The sequence below is a fragment of the Nicotiana tomentosiformis genome, chromosome 5 (assembly GCF_000390325.3).
Source record: "Nicotiana tomentosiformis chromosome 5, ASM39032v3, whole genome shotgun sequence".
NCBI lineage: Eukaryota > Viridiplantae > Streptophyta > Magnoliopsida > Solanales > Solanaceae > Nicotiana > Nicotiana tomentosiformis.
In genome coordinates, this window is record NC_090816.1 from 41,851,594 (window position 1) to 41,868,490 (window position 16,897).

At 31.5% G+C, this 16,897-nt stretch overlaps 1 protein-coding gene across 4 annotated transcripts; it reads left to right on the top strand.

The window, feature by feature from the left end:
• Positions 1–2,549: 2,549 nt before the first annotated feature.
• LOC104111058 (respiratory burst oxidase homolog protein E-like) lies at positions 2,550–10,641 on the top strand. 4 transcript variants are annotated; one of them, XR_001972207.3, is made up of 16 exons: positions 2,552–2,998; positions 3,092–3,784; positions 4,099–4,261; positions 4,958–5,006; positions 5,808–5,921; positions 6,565–6,987; positions 7,067–7,450; positions 7,551–7,646; positions 7,868–7,983; positions 8,062–8,232; positions 8,315–8,468; positions 8,560–8,748; positions 8,881–9,009; positions 9,259–9,337; positions 10,000–10,159; positions 10,298–10,641. XR_001972207.3 is itself a non-coding variant. In XM_018775901.3 (15 exons), exons 2-15 carry the CDS (start codon positions 3,166–3,168, stop codon positions 10,107–10,109), a joined length of 2,796 nt encoding a protein of 931 aa, XP_018631417.1. In that variant the 5' UTR covers positions 2,552–2,998; positions 3,089–3,165; the 3' UTR covers positions 10,110–10,641. The 4 variants fall into 4 exon arrangements, 3 of the variants coding, with proteins under 3 accessions (XP_033515834.1, XP_018631417.1, XP_009618954.1); XM_018775901.3 differs by having other exon boundaries at positions 3,089–3,784; positions 10,000–10,641; XM_009620659.4 differs by having other exon boundaries at positions 10,000–10,641.
• Positions 10,642–16,897: the final 6,256 nt, after the last annotated feature.

The following is a 16,897-nucleotide window of genomic DNA, read 5'->3' on the forward strand; positions in this document are numbered from 1 at the left end:
TATATATATATATATATATATATATATATTATGTATAAATATCCTAATATTATTTTATTTATTTAATTATTTTTCAATAAGGAATTATGAGTTATATTCTTCTATTTAATAACTAAAACTTCCTATATGAAAACATTAATTAATATATACATTTCACGTTATCACTTGAAATTCCTTCTTTCTTTAATATTCTTCCTTTATGACTCTTTGTTTATTATAATTTCAATTATGTGTATATGTACGAATTTTCTCATCATAATTCTACTTATAAGTCTTATATTTCTATATTTTTTCTAAAATTTATATTTTTTTTGTTCCTTGCTTATTTTAATTGTATTATCCGCTACTTAGTATTGTCAAATTATGACATGAAATTTTTAGCAACTTACCACAGTAATATAATAAAATGGATATAGTTTTGTATTACTCATAAAATTTAACTTGACTTTATTTTGGATGACTATTTCTCAGAATTTTCTCGTTGTTCAAATTTATCAATAACATTTTTTAGTATTATTTATTTATATTTTTGTCAAATAAATTTAAAGTATGGATAAAATTATATTATCTCTATTTTCTCTTTATACATTAGTTTTTGTTCTATAATATTTTAACGTTTTTTGTTTAGCTTTTATCTATAATATGAATATTTTATATTATTTTTCTAAATGTGTGGTGTTGAATTAGTTCAAAGCCTAAACAGAGAAGTTTGTTTGTTATATGTCATAAATCTACTAATAACTATAATAAATATTATTTTAGTATCACTTTCAATAAGCAATTAAATTAAATTCTTCTTCCTTTTTGTATTTAGTATGAAAGTTGACTTTTACTTTTTTTATTAAAATTATTACATAAAAATTTATATTATTTATTTATATTTTTATTTGTTTCTTTGAATTATGTCAAATGTCTATATTTTTTATTTTAGTTTTAACTATTATAATATTTTCAGTTACGTGATCTTATCTATAGAGAATGACCATATGAATTATTTCAAAAACAAAATCTTATCTCAAAGATCAAATAAGTCTTATCCTTTTATATATCTCAATACTGAAATCTTGTATTTACATATTTTTTTCTCCCTTTTGGGGGGTTTTTTTGTCCATATTATTAAGTTACCCATAATTTAGAATTGTTGATATCTTCCGCTATTCTCATTATAACAATGACTTTTGTTTTTGTTTTTCTTGTAATAAATTTTTTTATCTACTTTTATTCTTGTGTTCTTTTATTCTATAGCTTAGATTAATGTTTAAACTTATCAATAATATTTTTGAGTATTATTTATTTATTATCCTTATTTTATTTTTTACATTACTCAAAGTATAAATTTTCTCACACTATCTCCACCCCCTCTTTCTATATTATTTCCCTTACTATAAAATTTGATATAATTATTTCATCTAGTATTTAATTTAATAATAAACAAAAAAAAAGTAAGTGTGCATATGCTCATACTTTATACTTTATCAAAATCTCAAAGTATTTTTTCGTCTTTGGAGTTCTTTTTTGTTTTCAATTCAAAAGCTTGGATAAGTTTTTGTTTGATTTTGTTTAACAGAATAAATAGAGAGAAGAATATAAACTATTATTATTATTATTATTATTATATACGTAAATCTTGAACATATAGCTTAACGCATATGTCGTTATTTCAAGCATAAATTTATGTTCTCCTTTATTTTCAATATAGAATATTGAGTTTTAATTTTATTTTAAATTTTTGCTATTTACTGTGTGGAAGAGCAATTTACTCTTTTCTTTTTTTAACAGTTTATATAGCTTTATTCATTTCGTCTTCCTTTTTGTTAAAGTAATTCCTATAACTTTTAATATCCATGACTGTTTCGACGGATTTGTCTTCTCTTTTTTTTTGCCATAATTATAGTATTCTATATGGCAACTGCATCTTTGTAGGAAATTGATGCGTCTTTTAATTATCTTAATAAATTTCTACTTTTCTTTTTTTCATATTTGTCGGGACAAAAGAAACTACTTAGCCGGATATGAAACAATTAAAGATTCATTACAAGATTGAATTGAAGATTGCCATATAAGAGTCAAAACTAAATTTTAAAAAAAATTAAGATTTTCATTAAATGGGATTCCATATAAGTTCTATTTTCTTATTTGAAAATCTCCCCCCTAAACTTACTTTAAGAATGCCAAGTGGCTTTTTAATAGCTTGTCATTTGGCTTAACCACAATACCAATTATATATGAAAATTTTATTCCATATATATATATATATATATATATATATATATATATATATATATATATATATATATATATATATTCGAAGGTTAATTTAACAGAGAGATCGAATCAAAATTTACAATATAAAAGGTCGATGAATTAAAACCTAGAATACTATTATAAATTTTCAGTTGTATATATTTATAACGTAAGAAGAATTCTATCATTAGTTTCATTTGACAAGTCACAAAGATGGATACCAGAAACTTTATTTTGGGTCTCGCAAGTTGTGTGGTTTTTTTGTTTTACAAACTAGTGGACAGTGGACACAAATCTTACACTTTTTGATTGCAAATTTTGGCCCGTTAATTTGTGAAACAAGAAAAAAGAAAAAAGAAAAAAGAAAAAAGAAAAACTTACATAACTTGTGTGAAAGTGTAAAACACAAAACAAAAATCCTAAAATATACAAAGTCTTCATTTACCATTTTTGTAAATGAAACCAATATGTCGACACGTGGTTGCCTGGCGAGGCCATTGTATTAAGCATATATAACACAATAGTTTACCAGTTACTATGTTGTTATGTGATCACCCGGCTGCTGCTATTCTTCAAAGAACTTTTCAAACAAATCCCACCTACTCTTTCTAATTCTCTCTCTCTATATATATGGCACGAATGTGTATGAAAGAGCAAAACCAGGAAGCGTGGAATTCATGTTAGAGAGATCGGTTGAGATGTGTTTGTTTCAAGCACGTCATTTCAGAACGAAGAGTTTAATCTAATCCCTATGGTAATGTCAAATTCCCCCCCCCCCCCCCCCCCAAAACCCACCCACAACTTAGTAATTTTTTGAGACTACTGAATATATGCACTTAATTAGCAGATAAAGCACTGAAAAGAACGCAGGGAGCTAAAGCTAAAAAAATCTTTACTTACTACTATTTACCGGAAGCGAGAATGCAGCTGATGTCATTTTTAAGGTCATCTCCTACCAGCTCAAAGCGATCCAGTTACAACCGGAACTTTGACATGCCAGAGGATTCTACGGCGGAAACGTCGGAGCATGTTGGTGGCGCAATGTTGCCGATTTTCCTCAACGATTTACAGAGAAACAACGACAAAGACATAGTTGAGGTCAGGCTAGAACTTGATGATAATTCCATTGTTTTGTGTAGCGTAACACCAACTCCACCGCACAATACCAATGTTGCTGCTGGGGAAGAAGAACATTCTCCCAGCGGAATTCCATCGAACAGCACGTATGCATCTGCCATCGCTTCTAGAATTTGCCGGAAATTCCAGTGGCTGAGATCACCGGGAAGGGATGATCACCATCAGTTTCATGGCAACCAGCTGATGACGACGAATTTATCGGCGGCACGAGAGGAGATGAAATCGAAATTGCAGGTGGAGAGGAATAAACCGAGTGCTGGATGCGCGCTTGGAGGGTTGAGATTTATAAGCAAGAGCACGAGAGAATCTGACATTAATGAGCTTTGGGGAAAAGTTGAGACGCGCTTCGATGCTTTGGCCAAGGATGGTTTGCTCTCTAGAGAAGATTTCGGTGAATGCATTGGTACATTCAATTTATTTTTTCTTCCTAACTACTTGCCCGATGAATTTAAAATATATGGAGAGATTTGCCCTTTCATGCAAATCACAAAATGCCACTGCCGGATTCACAATGCTTACAGTGGACACTTCCCTCTTTCATTTTTAATTTATTTTTAAAAAATAACAAATTTATATTTAAAAATAACTTTAACATAGGGTCGTACATAGTAATATCTTCAACTGTAATTATAAGAGTATGTAATTAGAAGTAACTCTAAAAATATATATATATATATATATATATATATATATATATATATATATATTTATGTGCAGGAATGGAGGATTCAAAAGAGTTTGCAGTGGGGATTTTTAATGCATTGGAGCGACGACGACGGAGACAAAAGACGGCAAAAATAAATAAAGCAGAGCTTCACGAATTTTGGTTGCAAATTTCGGACCAAAGCTTTGACGCTCGACTTCAGATTTTCTTTGACATGTGTGTCTCTCTCAATTCTCATCTTCTATACTTTTCGGTTTCCGCTGTCTTCCTCTTCAATTCCCCAGTTTTTACTTTGTTTGTAAGCGTGCATTCGGCTTGCCACACGAAAGCTTTATCGTCCTCTTCTGTGAAGTAAATAAATTATGTACATTCACTTCTTCTCACGTACATCAAATTCTCGCCTGTACGTAATATATATAATCTGATTCTGACAATCTACTACGTCAATAATCCCATTTTTCCCAAATTATATTCTACGAGGTAACAGGTAAAGCAGAAAATATTAATTATACGCCTAGAAGGTACACTGAATCAGATTCTACTGATAAATGCCTTGAAGGACCTAGGGTGTGTTGGGGGAAAAGAGAACATAAAACAAATAAAATGCAAAACAAGAACCTCAATAGCACAAGGCAAACTACATGTGATATTGGAGAATACGCCAATAATTAAAAATAAAATTAAAGTAATTTAATATTATAAGACCTGATTGAGTAAAAATCTCTTTTATCTACGGTTATGTTGGTCAATTTCAAAAAGTTGACAATCCCAATTTCCACGTCAATAATTAGTTCACTCTTACTCTTAGTGTAGACACTTCTCCGTGTAAACATTTATTGTTGTCTAATAATTCACTGTTTAAACTCTCAACCTTTCATTAATGACGATGTAAATATCGTGCTTTCCTTGTAGGGCTGATAGCAATGGAGATGGGAGAATCACGAGAGAAGAAGTTCAAGAGGTAAGATTATCATTGGTTGAACTTTCTCAATCAAAACAAAAAAGGGTGTACTACTAAAAGAAAAAACAAAAAGAGTGGTTACGTTTTGGTCGACCATATATTACTTGTGTAATTTCCATCAGGAATAGGGCCATCTTAAATTATTGGGAAAATACAAATCCTATTTCTGGGTTTACTGCATAATATTCCCTCCGGTCCCACTTTATTATTTTTTTTTTTGGCCCTTTTGTAATGCTTACAATATTTGATTTTTTTTCTATATAAAAAACGAATTAACTTGTTTTTTTATTTTCAAAGTTGTCTCGTAGAAACAATCTCTATCTCAACAAGATAGAGATAAAATCTACATACACACTACCCTCCCAAATCTCCACTATGTAAGATTACACTAGGTTTTTTGTTGTTGTTTTCAAAATTGCCCTTGGAGTAAAGAGTCTAGGAATATTTGTTATATTTTTAATGAACAAATTAAGATTAATATGGTTAATTTCGTTGTTAATTAATACTAAAAGGTGTATTATTTAATATGTGTGAAAACAACAAAAAAAATCAATTAAAGTGCATCGAAGAGAGTAGTATTTGTAAACCAATTTCGCAAATTTCATCCATAGATAAGGGTAACGAAAAGAATTCCTCAATCAAGTTATTATCAGTAATTATATATAGTAAGTTAAAGTCAAAAACTCAAGATGATAAGTAACTCGCTGCAACATGTCGGACTAAACTAATTGAACATGTACAAATTCTTACATTTTGAATTATCACTATTCACTAATCTGTTTCTTCTTGTTCCTTCACCAGCTGATAATGCTGAGTGCTTCAGTAAATAAGCTCTCCAGATTGAAGGAATGTGCAGCAGAGTATGCTTCTTTAATAATGGAGGAATTAGACCCAGAAGGTCTCGGTTACATTGAGGTATATAACAAGAGATAAAAAAATGTTCGTACCTAGTATCTACTAATTTGCCCTCCTTATTTCCCCAGAGTATTTAAGCACAGGCATATTTAGGATTTTAAGTCATTTTGCAAAGTGCTACTGCAAACACAATTTCTTCATATTTATTTGGGACAAGGAGGGCGGGTCCTGTGTATGTACATTCCAAATACTTTCAACTATATATAGTTTGAGACAAAGACAACTGTATTTACTACCAATAATAACGAAACAGAGACCTCATCTCGAAGCTTCTAGCTCTAAATCATAGGAAATCCAAGCATCCCCTTGGATTTGCCTCCAAATAAGAGAAAATTATCTTCTTAAGTTTCTCCCAACTTCATACCAAAGAAAGAACAGAAAGGAATTAACACTTTCTCCTTTTCTTCTCTAATCATTGCTTGAACATATCACTACGAAACAGCCCAAGTATAATGCAGCTTCAAGCTCAAACAACATCAGAATACTTCCACTATGAACTATCAAGTCATCATTTTATCTAGGCATTACAACATATAATTAAGCATCAGCACAACACAAATGTGTCTATCTGATTCATGTACCAACACTTGTTTGGTTTAGAACTGCAAGTGATAAAGATCTCTTTATGTGCCTTTTCATTCAGTTATGGCAGTTGGAAACACTTCTTCTACAAAGGGACAACTACATGAGCTACAGCAGACCTTTAAGCACAACAACCCTTGAATGGAGTCAGAACCTAGGAATCAGCAAGACCAACATCATAGTAAAGAAAGCAAGTTGTGCCCTCAAATGCCTTGTCTTAGATAACTGGCAGAGGGGCTGGATTCTGCTGCTATGGTTGTCGGTGATGACTGCACTATTCACTTGGAAATTCTTGCAGTATAGGCAAATGGCAGCATTTCAAGTTATGGGTTACTGCTTGGCAACAGCTAAAGGAGCTGCCGAGACTCTCAAGTTTAACATGGCACTAATCCTTTTACCAGTTTGTCGAAACATATTAACTAGGTTACGGTCAACAAGAGCCAGGATACTTATTCCATTTGATGACAACATCAATTTTCACAAGGTAAACACAGCATACCTGAGTTTCTTCTGAATTTGTCAGTAGTATCATATTCTTCTTAACTGTGTCATCAACTTAGCAGATTATTGCACATGCCATAGCTGTTGGCATAATACTTCATGCAGCCAACCATTTAGCGTGTGATTTTCCCCATCTGGTTAACTCATCGCCAGAAAAATTTGCACTCGTAGCTTCTGATTTTGACAAGTTAAAGCCAACTTACAGAAGCCTTTTGATTGGTGTTGAAGGCATAACTGGTATTTCTATGGTAACGTTGATGACTATAGCCTTCACACTGGCAACACGACGCTTCAGGAGGAGCATACTGAAGCTACCACCCCCCCTGAACCGATTAACAGGCTTCAACGCATTTTGGTATTCTCACCACCTTCTGGCATTGGTCTACGTATTGCTAATACTACATGGAACATTCCTGTTCTTTGTCCACAAATGGTATCAGAAAACGGTACGGATTATGAATAGAATTAGTACAAATCGAACATTAAATTTATTTACATTTTTCCATTGATTATATGCCAACAATGTGTCGCTGATAACTATTGCAGACATGGATGTATATCTCCATTCCCTTAATCCTCTACATTGCAGAGAGGAGTTTGAGAATATGGCGTTCAGAAGACTATGCAGTTAAGATCTTGAAGGTAAGTTACTAATGAGGCCTTCAACTCTAGCGAACTAAAAGCAAGATACTGATACATATGGGTAAATAGATGAAATTCATTAACTACTCTTGTATTCTTGGGAAAATACAAGCAACTAGCCCCAAAAGTTAACTGTAAAACCACCTAAAAATATAGAGAGAGGAAGATCAAGAACAAAAATAGGAGGAAACAAATGAAGAATTGATTTTCGGACCTTACAGGTTTCTGTACTTCCAGGAGATCTCTTAAGCTTGATCATGTCAAAACCAGAAGGCTTCAAATACAAGAGCGGCCAGTACATATTCCTGCAGTGCCCAACAATATCCTCATTTGAATGGTAGGTATGGTTGTTTCACATTCAAGCTGACTTTGTTCCACCAACAGGCATTAAACGTACATCTCAACTTTTCTCCAGGCATCCATTTTCTATAACATCCGCACCAGGAGACAACTATCTCAGTGTTCACATCCGAATTGTAGGTGACTGGACAAAAGAACTTAAGAGGGTATTCACAGAGGATAGAAGTTCAGCATGTGTAGTTGGTCGAGCAAAGTTTGAAGAACATGAAAATGTTGATCAAAGAGGGTAACTTTACCTGTACTTCTGACCTGTCAAACCTACATCAAGATTTCCCTTCTAAGGTCTAAAAATTCTATGTATTACGCAGCTTACCTCGAATGCTAGTCGATGGACCCTATGGTGCCCCAGCACAAGACTATCAAAATTATGATGCCTTGCTTCTTGTAGGACTTGGTATTGGAGCTACACCTTTTATAAGTATCCTAAAGGATCTATTGAACAATACAAGACCACATGAAAACGTAGTAAATCTTACTTCATCATTAAATTCAAAGCAATAATGTTGAAATCTAGGCTCCAACTAAATATCTTTCTTTCATGATGCTGTTTCAGGATTTGAATACTGAGACTAGCGCATCAGATGATAGCTGGACAAGTTTTGTCTCTTCAAGCACAACATCAAGTGTAAAAAAGAAATCACAAAGAATAAGAAGTGCACATTTTTACTGGGTTACCAGAGAACCTGGATCCTTTGAGTGGTTCAAAGGAGTGATGAATGAAGTTTCAGAGATGGATCACAAAGTAGTAGACACATACTTCTTGATAGATGTCCTTAAACTGCCCACCCCTCTTCGCTCCTCCTAATTGGAATTCTATGTTGGTCTATTTTTGTTAATTGACTCAGTTATCTCCTGTATTCTGGTAATGGAACAGGGTCTGATAGAGATGCACAATTATCTAACGAGTGTTTATGAAGAGGGTGATGCCAGATCAACTCTCATCACCATGATCCAGGCACTTAATCACGCAAAACATGGCGTTGACATCCTGTCTGGCACGAGGGTATGATCCATCACTACCCTCTCCACAGCTTCTCAAAGAGAAATGTAAAAGAAAAAACAAATTGACAAGTAAATGAAAAAGGAAATAAAAAGGTGTTTGGCTTAGCTCAATGACTTAATTCCAGCCAAAAAGGAAAAGGTTTTACTACTATATAGCTGCCAAACCTTTATGAAAGGTCTTCAACAATAGAACAGAAAATAGTAAGATTGCAATACAACAGTACTGACACCAAAACAAATTATATTGCAGGTGAGGACACATTTTGCAAGGCCCAAATGGATGGAAGTATTCAAGAGAATAGCTTTGAAACATCCCTATTCGACAGTAGGTAAAGAATTTCTACAATCTCAACAATGATAAGTTATTAAGCATGGGCAGTTCCAACAAATGATGCCTCCTACCTGATTTTGCTTGATCCCTTCTAGAGCTAATGGTCACAACCCACAAAAACGAAACAACCTTGTTCCAATGAATAGCATTACATCGTAAAGACAAATAATAATTAATATAAAAATTATATACAAGCATGGCGAAGAATCTAAAAATGCAGCAATATTTGCTATATCCAAAGAATAACATGGTCGTTGATTAGACGATGATAGTGGACAGAACTCTACAATGATAGCACATCATCAAGCGGTTTAATAGCATCCAACAATATTCAACGGGGACTTGTATCTTAAGTTTCTTTAGAGAGGCATAGGTCAGCTGTTATAGAAGTCATGGATAGTAACTTTTTTACTTCATGAAGTATTCAAACAGTTAAATCAACTAATAGCAGAAAGTATTTAGCTTCTTAAAGCATTTAAAAGGTGGAACATCCAACCAGGCACTTCCCAGTTAACATTGAATATTCAAAATGAAAAGTGAACAGAAATAGAACCACAGCCAAAAAACAAAAGAACAAGTAAAAATTAAAAAGAAAAACTGCAAAATGAAACTGGAGATTAAAAATAATCAAAGTAAATTCACTAACAAAAAGATTTGCAGGAGTCTTCTACTGCGGGATGCCTGTCTTGGCAAAAGAGTTGAAGAAGCTATCACAAGAATTAACTTACAAGACATCCACGCGTTTCGAGTTCCACAAGGAGAACTTCTGATATTAGAAAATTTCGCTTATAAGCCAAGTGGTTTTTTCCCTTTTAATTTTGTAAGTATTTTGTGATACATTTACATGTATACATCGATTCGGAGAAATGCAAATGCGAAGTATCAAACAAGATACTATGCTGAAAGAGAGTTCTTTCACTAGAAGACTATAAATTTCATTAAAGTAATCATTTTCCAGAAATACATACGAGCCATATTATTGTACCATCATGCACATCTCATGTGCTGCATGTCAAGAATGGTGTATCAAATTCTCAGAGCATTTGCAAAGATCAATAAGTTGCAATTGTTAGGACAGCCAAAGACAGTTACAGAAAGAGGGGCAAGAGCAATAATAAGGAAATAAAAAGAGGGACATCTGCTTTGTTCGGGCACCAAGTTACAAGGCATTCATAGTATCAAGGTTTCTGAGCAGCAATAGGATGTTTCTTTTGTTATTTGTACATAAAATTTGTGATTGCTAAAGGTAAGTTTGTTCTTGTGTATAATCATTAGTAAAGCCTGCTGATGCATTTCTATCAATTTTTGTTTCTCTTTTTCATTCTGTCAAAAGAGAAGTCCAATGACGTATCAGAAATTACACATGGAAGACCCTTATCAAAAAATTACTAATAGAACAGAGCAGTCAATCGGAAAAGCAAAAGGATTTTTTTTTAAGATATCGAATAAAGCATCATAACTTTCTGAACTTCCATGAAGAACTCAAGTAATTTGTATTATCTTAGAAAGTCAATGTACTCTTCTTATATCAAATATTCCATGATACATTCAAACAAAATTTCTCTACAACACAGAGAAAATTAGTATCATCACACTTGGACATTTGTCATGCATAATTGATAATAGAATCACAACCTACCTACCAAAAAAGAAAAATCATAAACTCTACATCTCAGAAAGTTATTCATCCTTCAATCTCCTGAGAAATTTGGAAGCCCATCGCCGCACCCTACGTTTCAGTGTATAGCCAACAAATACTCCAGCAATAAAACAAATGGCACAGAGTTTTGAGCAAGTCCACAATGATACCAGTTGTCTGCAGAAAAAGATGGACAGAACTTTCCATATGAAAATCACAGCATTTTCATTACTATCTACATCTTTTCCAACAAGACATTAAATAAATTGATCACATGTACATGATTAATGCATTGGTCACATGGTGGAGGCTTGGATTTAGTAAGGGAAGATCACTTAGATGGAAACAGACCTTTTGATATTGCAAATAAAAGAGTTGCAAAGTTTGGTTAGCTGAAATACAAAAATGATCAAGGATAAGGTGTATGATATTAATAGCAAACTTGAATATGGACTTCCCATCTTGGAAGTATAGAGTTCAGGTACCCATTATCTCTCTGGGTTCACACATATAATCAATCATATCAATTAACTACCTCAATCCTAAACTAGTTGGGGATAGCAATATGAATTTATACCTTTCTCTATTTGCGCCCATTTCAGATTGGATCTGATAATTGTTATGCGACACAAAGACATGACATTTTTATTGCCTCTACACATATCGTGTATCTATGGGATTTAAAATACAGATACCTTGTTCAACAATTTCTTTGAGTGAAAAAGAATATGTGATGCTAGCCAATTTCTTCATGTTAGTAGACATCAATCACAAGTCACAAATTGGAAGAAAAAGATTTCTTTTAGTCCCATACCCTACACAGAGACAGGGCCGGCTCTAACAGTGTATGGGGTAAGGCAAGTGCCTTAGGCCCCCAATTTTTGGGGGGCCCCATTTTTTAGGAATAATATATATTTTATAGGTTTATAGGTTTTAATATATATATATATATATATATATATATATAGTACTTTTGTACTTTTCATATAAAAGGAAAGAAAACCTTTTAGATATATTAATAAAATAAAGATTTGACTTACTTAAAAATAGTAGAAACACGTTGGGAAAGTCGTATTGAAAGTATTAAAGCAATAAGATTTCAGTCTCCACAAATAAGAGATGTTTTTATAAAATTAGTAGAAGTTAGTAAGGATCCAAAAACAAAAAGTGAAGCAAGTTGTTTAGCAACATATGAGCTTGAAAATTTTGAGTTTTTATTGGGCATGACTATTTGGTATGATGTATTATTTGCTGTTAATTTAGTTAGCAAAAATTTACAATCAAAAGATATGCATATTGATGTGGCCATAGATCAACTAAGAGGTCTAATTTCTTTTTCTAAAAAATATAGAGAAGAAGGATTTACAAATGCTATGATTTCAGCTAAGGAAATTTCATTTGAGATGAATATAGAACCTGAATTTCGTAATAAACGTGTAATACATAGAAAGAAACAATTTGATGAGAATGTTGATAATGAAATCACAAAGTCTCTTGAAGAATCTTTTAGAGTTGATTACTTCTTATACATAGTAGATCAAGCCATTTTTTCACTTCAAAATAGATTTGAACAGTTTGATGTATATGAAAATATCTTTGGTTTCCTATTTAGTGGTAAAAAATTGAGATCATTAGATGACGAGAATTGGAAAAAATATTGTCTTAACCTTGAATGTTCCTTAAAACATAACAGTCACTCTGATATTGATGGTTTAGACTTATTTTCCGAATTAAAAGTGTTAAGAGAAATAGTACAAGTAGAAGATAATACTTTAATCGATATACTCAATCAAATAAAAAGACTTGATTCTTTTCCAAATGCTTGTATTGCTTATAGCATAATGTTAACAGTTCCTATAACAGTTGCTTCAGCAGAAAGAAATTTTTCAAAATTAAAATTAATAAAATCTTACCTAAAATCAACAATGTCTCAAGAAATATTAAATGGCTTGGCTATATTATCAATTGAAAAGGAATTATTAGAAAAAATCGATTATAAAAAAATTATTAATAACTTTGCATCTCAAAAAGCTAGAAGAATAGATTTTAAATAAAAATATATATTATAACGTTCTTATAAATACTTAGGCCCCATATTAAACTTTGGCCTTGGGCCCCGCATGCGCTTGAGCCGCCCTGCACAGAGAATTGCTATTTTGGTTCCTGAATATACGGTAACTCCTTAGTCTAGTTCTACTTTCTTCGTTTATCAAGAGCACAAAGAAATCTTTAATTTCTTAAAACAGTATTAATCAGATTGGTAAGAGATCATGAGAAATGATAATAGTGAAGAAGCTGCAAACCCATTTTTCTCCGAAGTGATTTGGAACGAAGTGGGCTTCTAGTCCCCTTACAATCAAATCGATGTTTCGTATTTAGAACTCATTCAGTTACAGGATAGCTAAAATCTCCTCCGTAACAGTACTTTTATGAAGTTTCTAGAAAAAAAATTATCTTAAGAAAATTAAAGAATCCACGTCCCAGTTGAGACCAAAATAACATGCTCTGTTACTCTGAACCCCTCAATTATCATTGGTACGGAGGAGATGTTATTGATAAAAATTTCAACTATAATATATATTTCGAGTTGAAGGCACACAAGAAATTTGAAAAATAATAATAAGCAAACAAGAAACAGAGGAAATTGAGGGGGAAATACCTAGGAGGCCGAGCAAGCAAGAGCTGAGACTGGTCAGCTGCTGAAACGGAACGAGACCCAGATGATTTTGAGCTTGACTTTTCAAGAACAGCAGAAATTGAGCTTAAGTTGCTATCTCCATCCTGTGACATCGCACTGCGAAAAAACCCCTTCAACCCCTCCATAAATAGAGAAATTGGGTTTGAATAACAACTAAATCTTGACCGATTTGGTATTCCCCTTCGACTCTTTCTAGGGTTTTAGGACTTTGGAGTGCTTTTCATGACATCTTCCTTTTTTTCTGCTTAAGGTTTAAGAATTAAGAGGGTGTTTGGGTGTGTTTGAAAAGACTTTTTGACCAATATTGTATAGGTCTATTTTGATGATTCAAATATAATGGTGATGACATTTAGTCCCTCGATTATATTAAAGAGTAGTACATTTAGTATTAGTGACACAATACATTTAAAAATTAACTGTGTTACCCAACTCTGATTCATAAAGCAAATCTTATGCTCTGAAGCAAACCGTTTTCTCTCCTTTTATTGGATAACACAAATTATCACTTTAATTTCTCATTTTTAGATAATATCTTCTAAAATTTTGACCTTAAAAATATCTCCCTTTGTACTAGTTTTCAATGAGAAAATGATATTATATAGCCGTTATAAAAATAATAGCCGAAAAAAATATATAAAATTTATATATTTTTATATGTATATATATATATATATATATATATATATATATACATTTTGTATGTTAATATACAAAAATTATACAAATTTTAAATACTTTTTCGCAACCAAATATAAATAATTTCTGACACGAACTAAAAGTGATAATACAACTTGGTTATTCGTTTGCTTTAATAATATGCTTAGAAGTGATCCCGGCAACTCTAATTTTTTTAAATTTTAACTTTTCTTTTTGAAAAAATCAACAGAAATTTTTAAATGTTTATATATATATATATATATACAAATTTTATACATTTTTTCGTCTATTAGTTTTACATCGGCTATACAGTATCATTTTCTCATTGAAAACTAGCACATGAGGAGATATTTTCAAGGTCAAAATTTTAGAAGACATTATCTAAAAATGAGAAATTAAAGTGATAATTTGCGTTATCCAATAAAAGGAGAGGAAACATTTTGCTTCTGAAGCAGAAGATTTGCTTCATGAATTAGAGTTGGGTAACACCGTTAGTTTTTTAATATATTGTGCCAGTGAGACTAAAGGTGCTCCACTTTAGCATACTTATGGGACTAAATATACTCAGGGTTATATTTGAGAGACCAAAATAGACCTACCCTCAAATATAATAGACAATATTGATCAAAAACTCTGTTTGAAAATAAGTCAAATTAACTTTACTAAAAAGATCCATATTTCGAACCGGAGGGAGTAATATTTTAGAATCAAATGTTGAGTTAAAGAGTTTGATTTCTTTTTCTTTTCTTTTTTTAAACTTTTACTTCAAAATTATTATAACTCTAAATTATGAGTAATATTTAGAAATGAAATGACTTATCTTGACTTATTAGAGAGAACATCTTCGACGATTACATATCAAAAGAAATGTCTTCATTTATAAAAGATATCTTATAAACTTTTAACTTTAGAAAAATATCAAAATGAAAGTTTATTAATTTATCGAAAAAGATTGCATGCTATATATATATATATATATATATATATATATATATATATATATATATATATATATATATATATATATATATATATATCTACATATAGTTCATGGCCTAAGATATGGCGATTTTTAAAGCTAGAAATCATATTTATCTTGTACAACAACTTTTTGCTCTTTTCCCCTTTTAAAACAAAATTATGTTATTTTTTAGAATATCCAAAAGTCACCTCATTATTTTTCTACATAATTGCACCTATTCTTATTACTCTTCAAAAGGCACGTCTCTCTCTCTTCCTAATATCTTAATACTAAATAAAAGTTACTATTAACGAAACAGCGTTACTTCAGTTTCTTCAAATACGTATGTGCCACTGCTTCTTCTTTTGGAAGCCTCATCAGTATGTTCTTTTAAAAGTTTTGTTTGAACATCAAAACATCACTATTAATTTTGTTAACCATGTAATCGTACTGACCAATCACTTTTGTTTCACCCCCCTTACATTTGAGGCAACTTCTCTAATTCTTTTCTTTTCCTTGTATTTTTATGATTTTCCTTCTATATTTACATAGTTGTATTTCAATGGTTGGATGCTAAGATTCCAATATATTTGTATACATGTGCTTTACTGAATTTATGCGCTCACTTTTGTCGGAATGTTGAGCGGCTATTGAAGGTATTTATAAAGCCTTGACTTGGGTTGTTATAAACAATTTATCATTTCTTCTCTTTAAAGAATTACAAAATGCAAAAGGTCCTTTGAATCTTCATATCTCCAAACATGCAAGGGTATTTGAAATATGTAACTTCTATTCTCAAATTTTCACTCATCTCGTTAACAAGTTAAACACATTTACACTTTGGGACGTCTTTTTGTGATCAAAATCCTTAATTACTTTTTTCTATTTTTTTTTTTCATTTTTTCTTTAATTTTCAATTTTCATTATTCTTAAAATTCAGATCAACTCTTAATGCCTTGAGTCTATTTTTTACATGCCTTTATTATTGGGAAGTTAGAGAAGAAGAAAGGGAGAATTAACGCTTTTTTCCAAAAAAAAGTGGGTAGGGATCTATAAAAAAAGAAGAAAAAGAGAGATAAATGGGGAAAGGAATAGATTAGTTAAGACTAAAATTAAAGAAAGATTGACACTATTTGATTTAACAAATTTGGGGTGATGGATTCAATTTTGTGTTTTTCCTTATATTTTTCTGTTGTAATTGTTTATACTCTAATAAAAGAAAAAAATTTAGATACTTGTGAATTACAAAGGAAAAGAAGGCCAAAAAGGAGCCAGCACTATTAATGGTACAATCCCAGTATTTGTAGAATCTTCCTATACTTCTATAAGTAACTCTTTGATACTTCTCTCTCTTTTTCTTAAAAACGTAGTTTACGTCATAACTCTTTGATACTTGTATTATATTCTACATAAAATAAATTACTTATGTAAGTAATATTCAACAATTCCCTTTAGAATTATTTAGGGGAAATTTTTTAAAAGTACAATTAACTAAAATTTTATCTTCCAAAGATATTAAATGAAGAGAGACAATTGTAGTGCGCACAATCTTATTACATAATTGTTAATATTATTTATGAACATTATTTATATAGGAATGTTA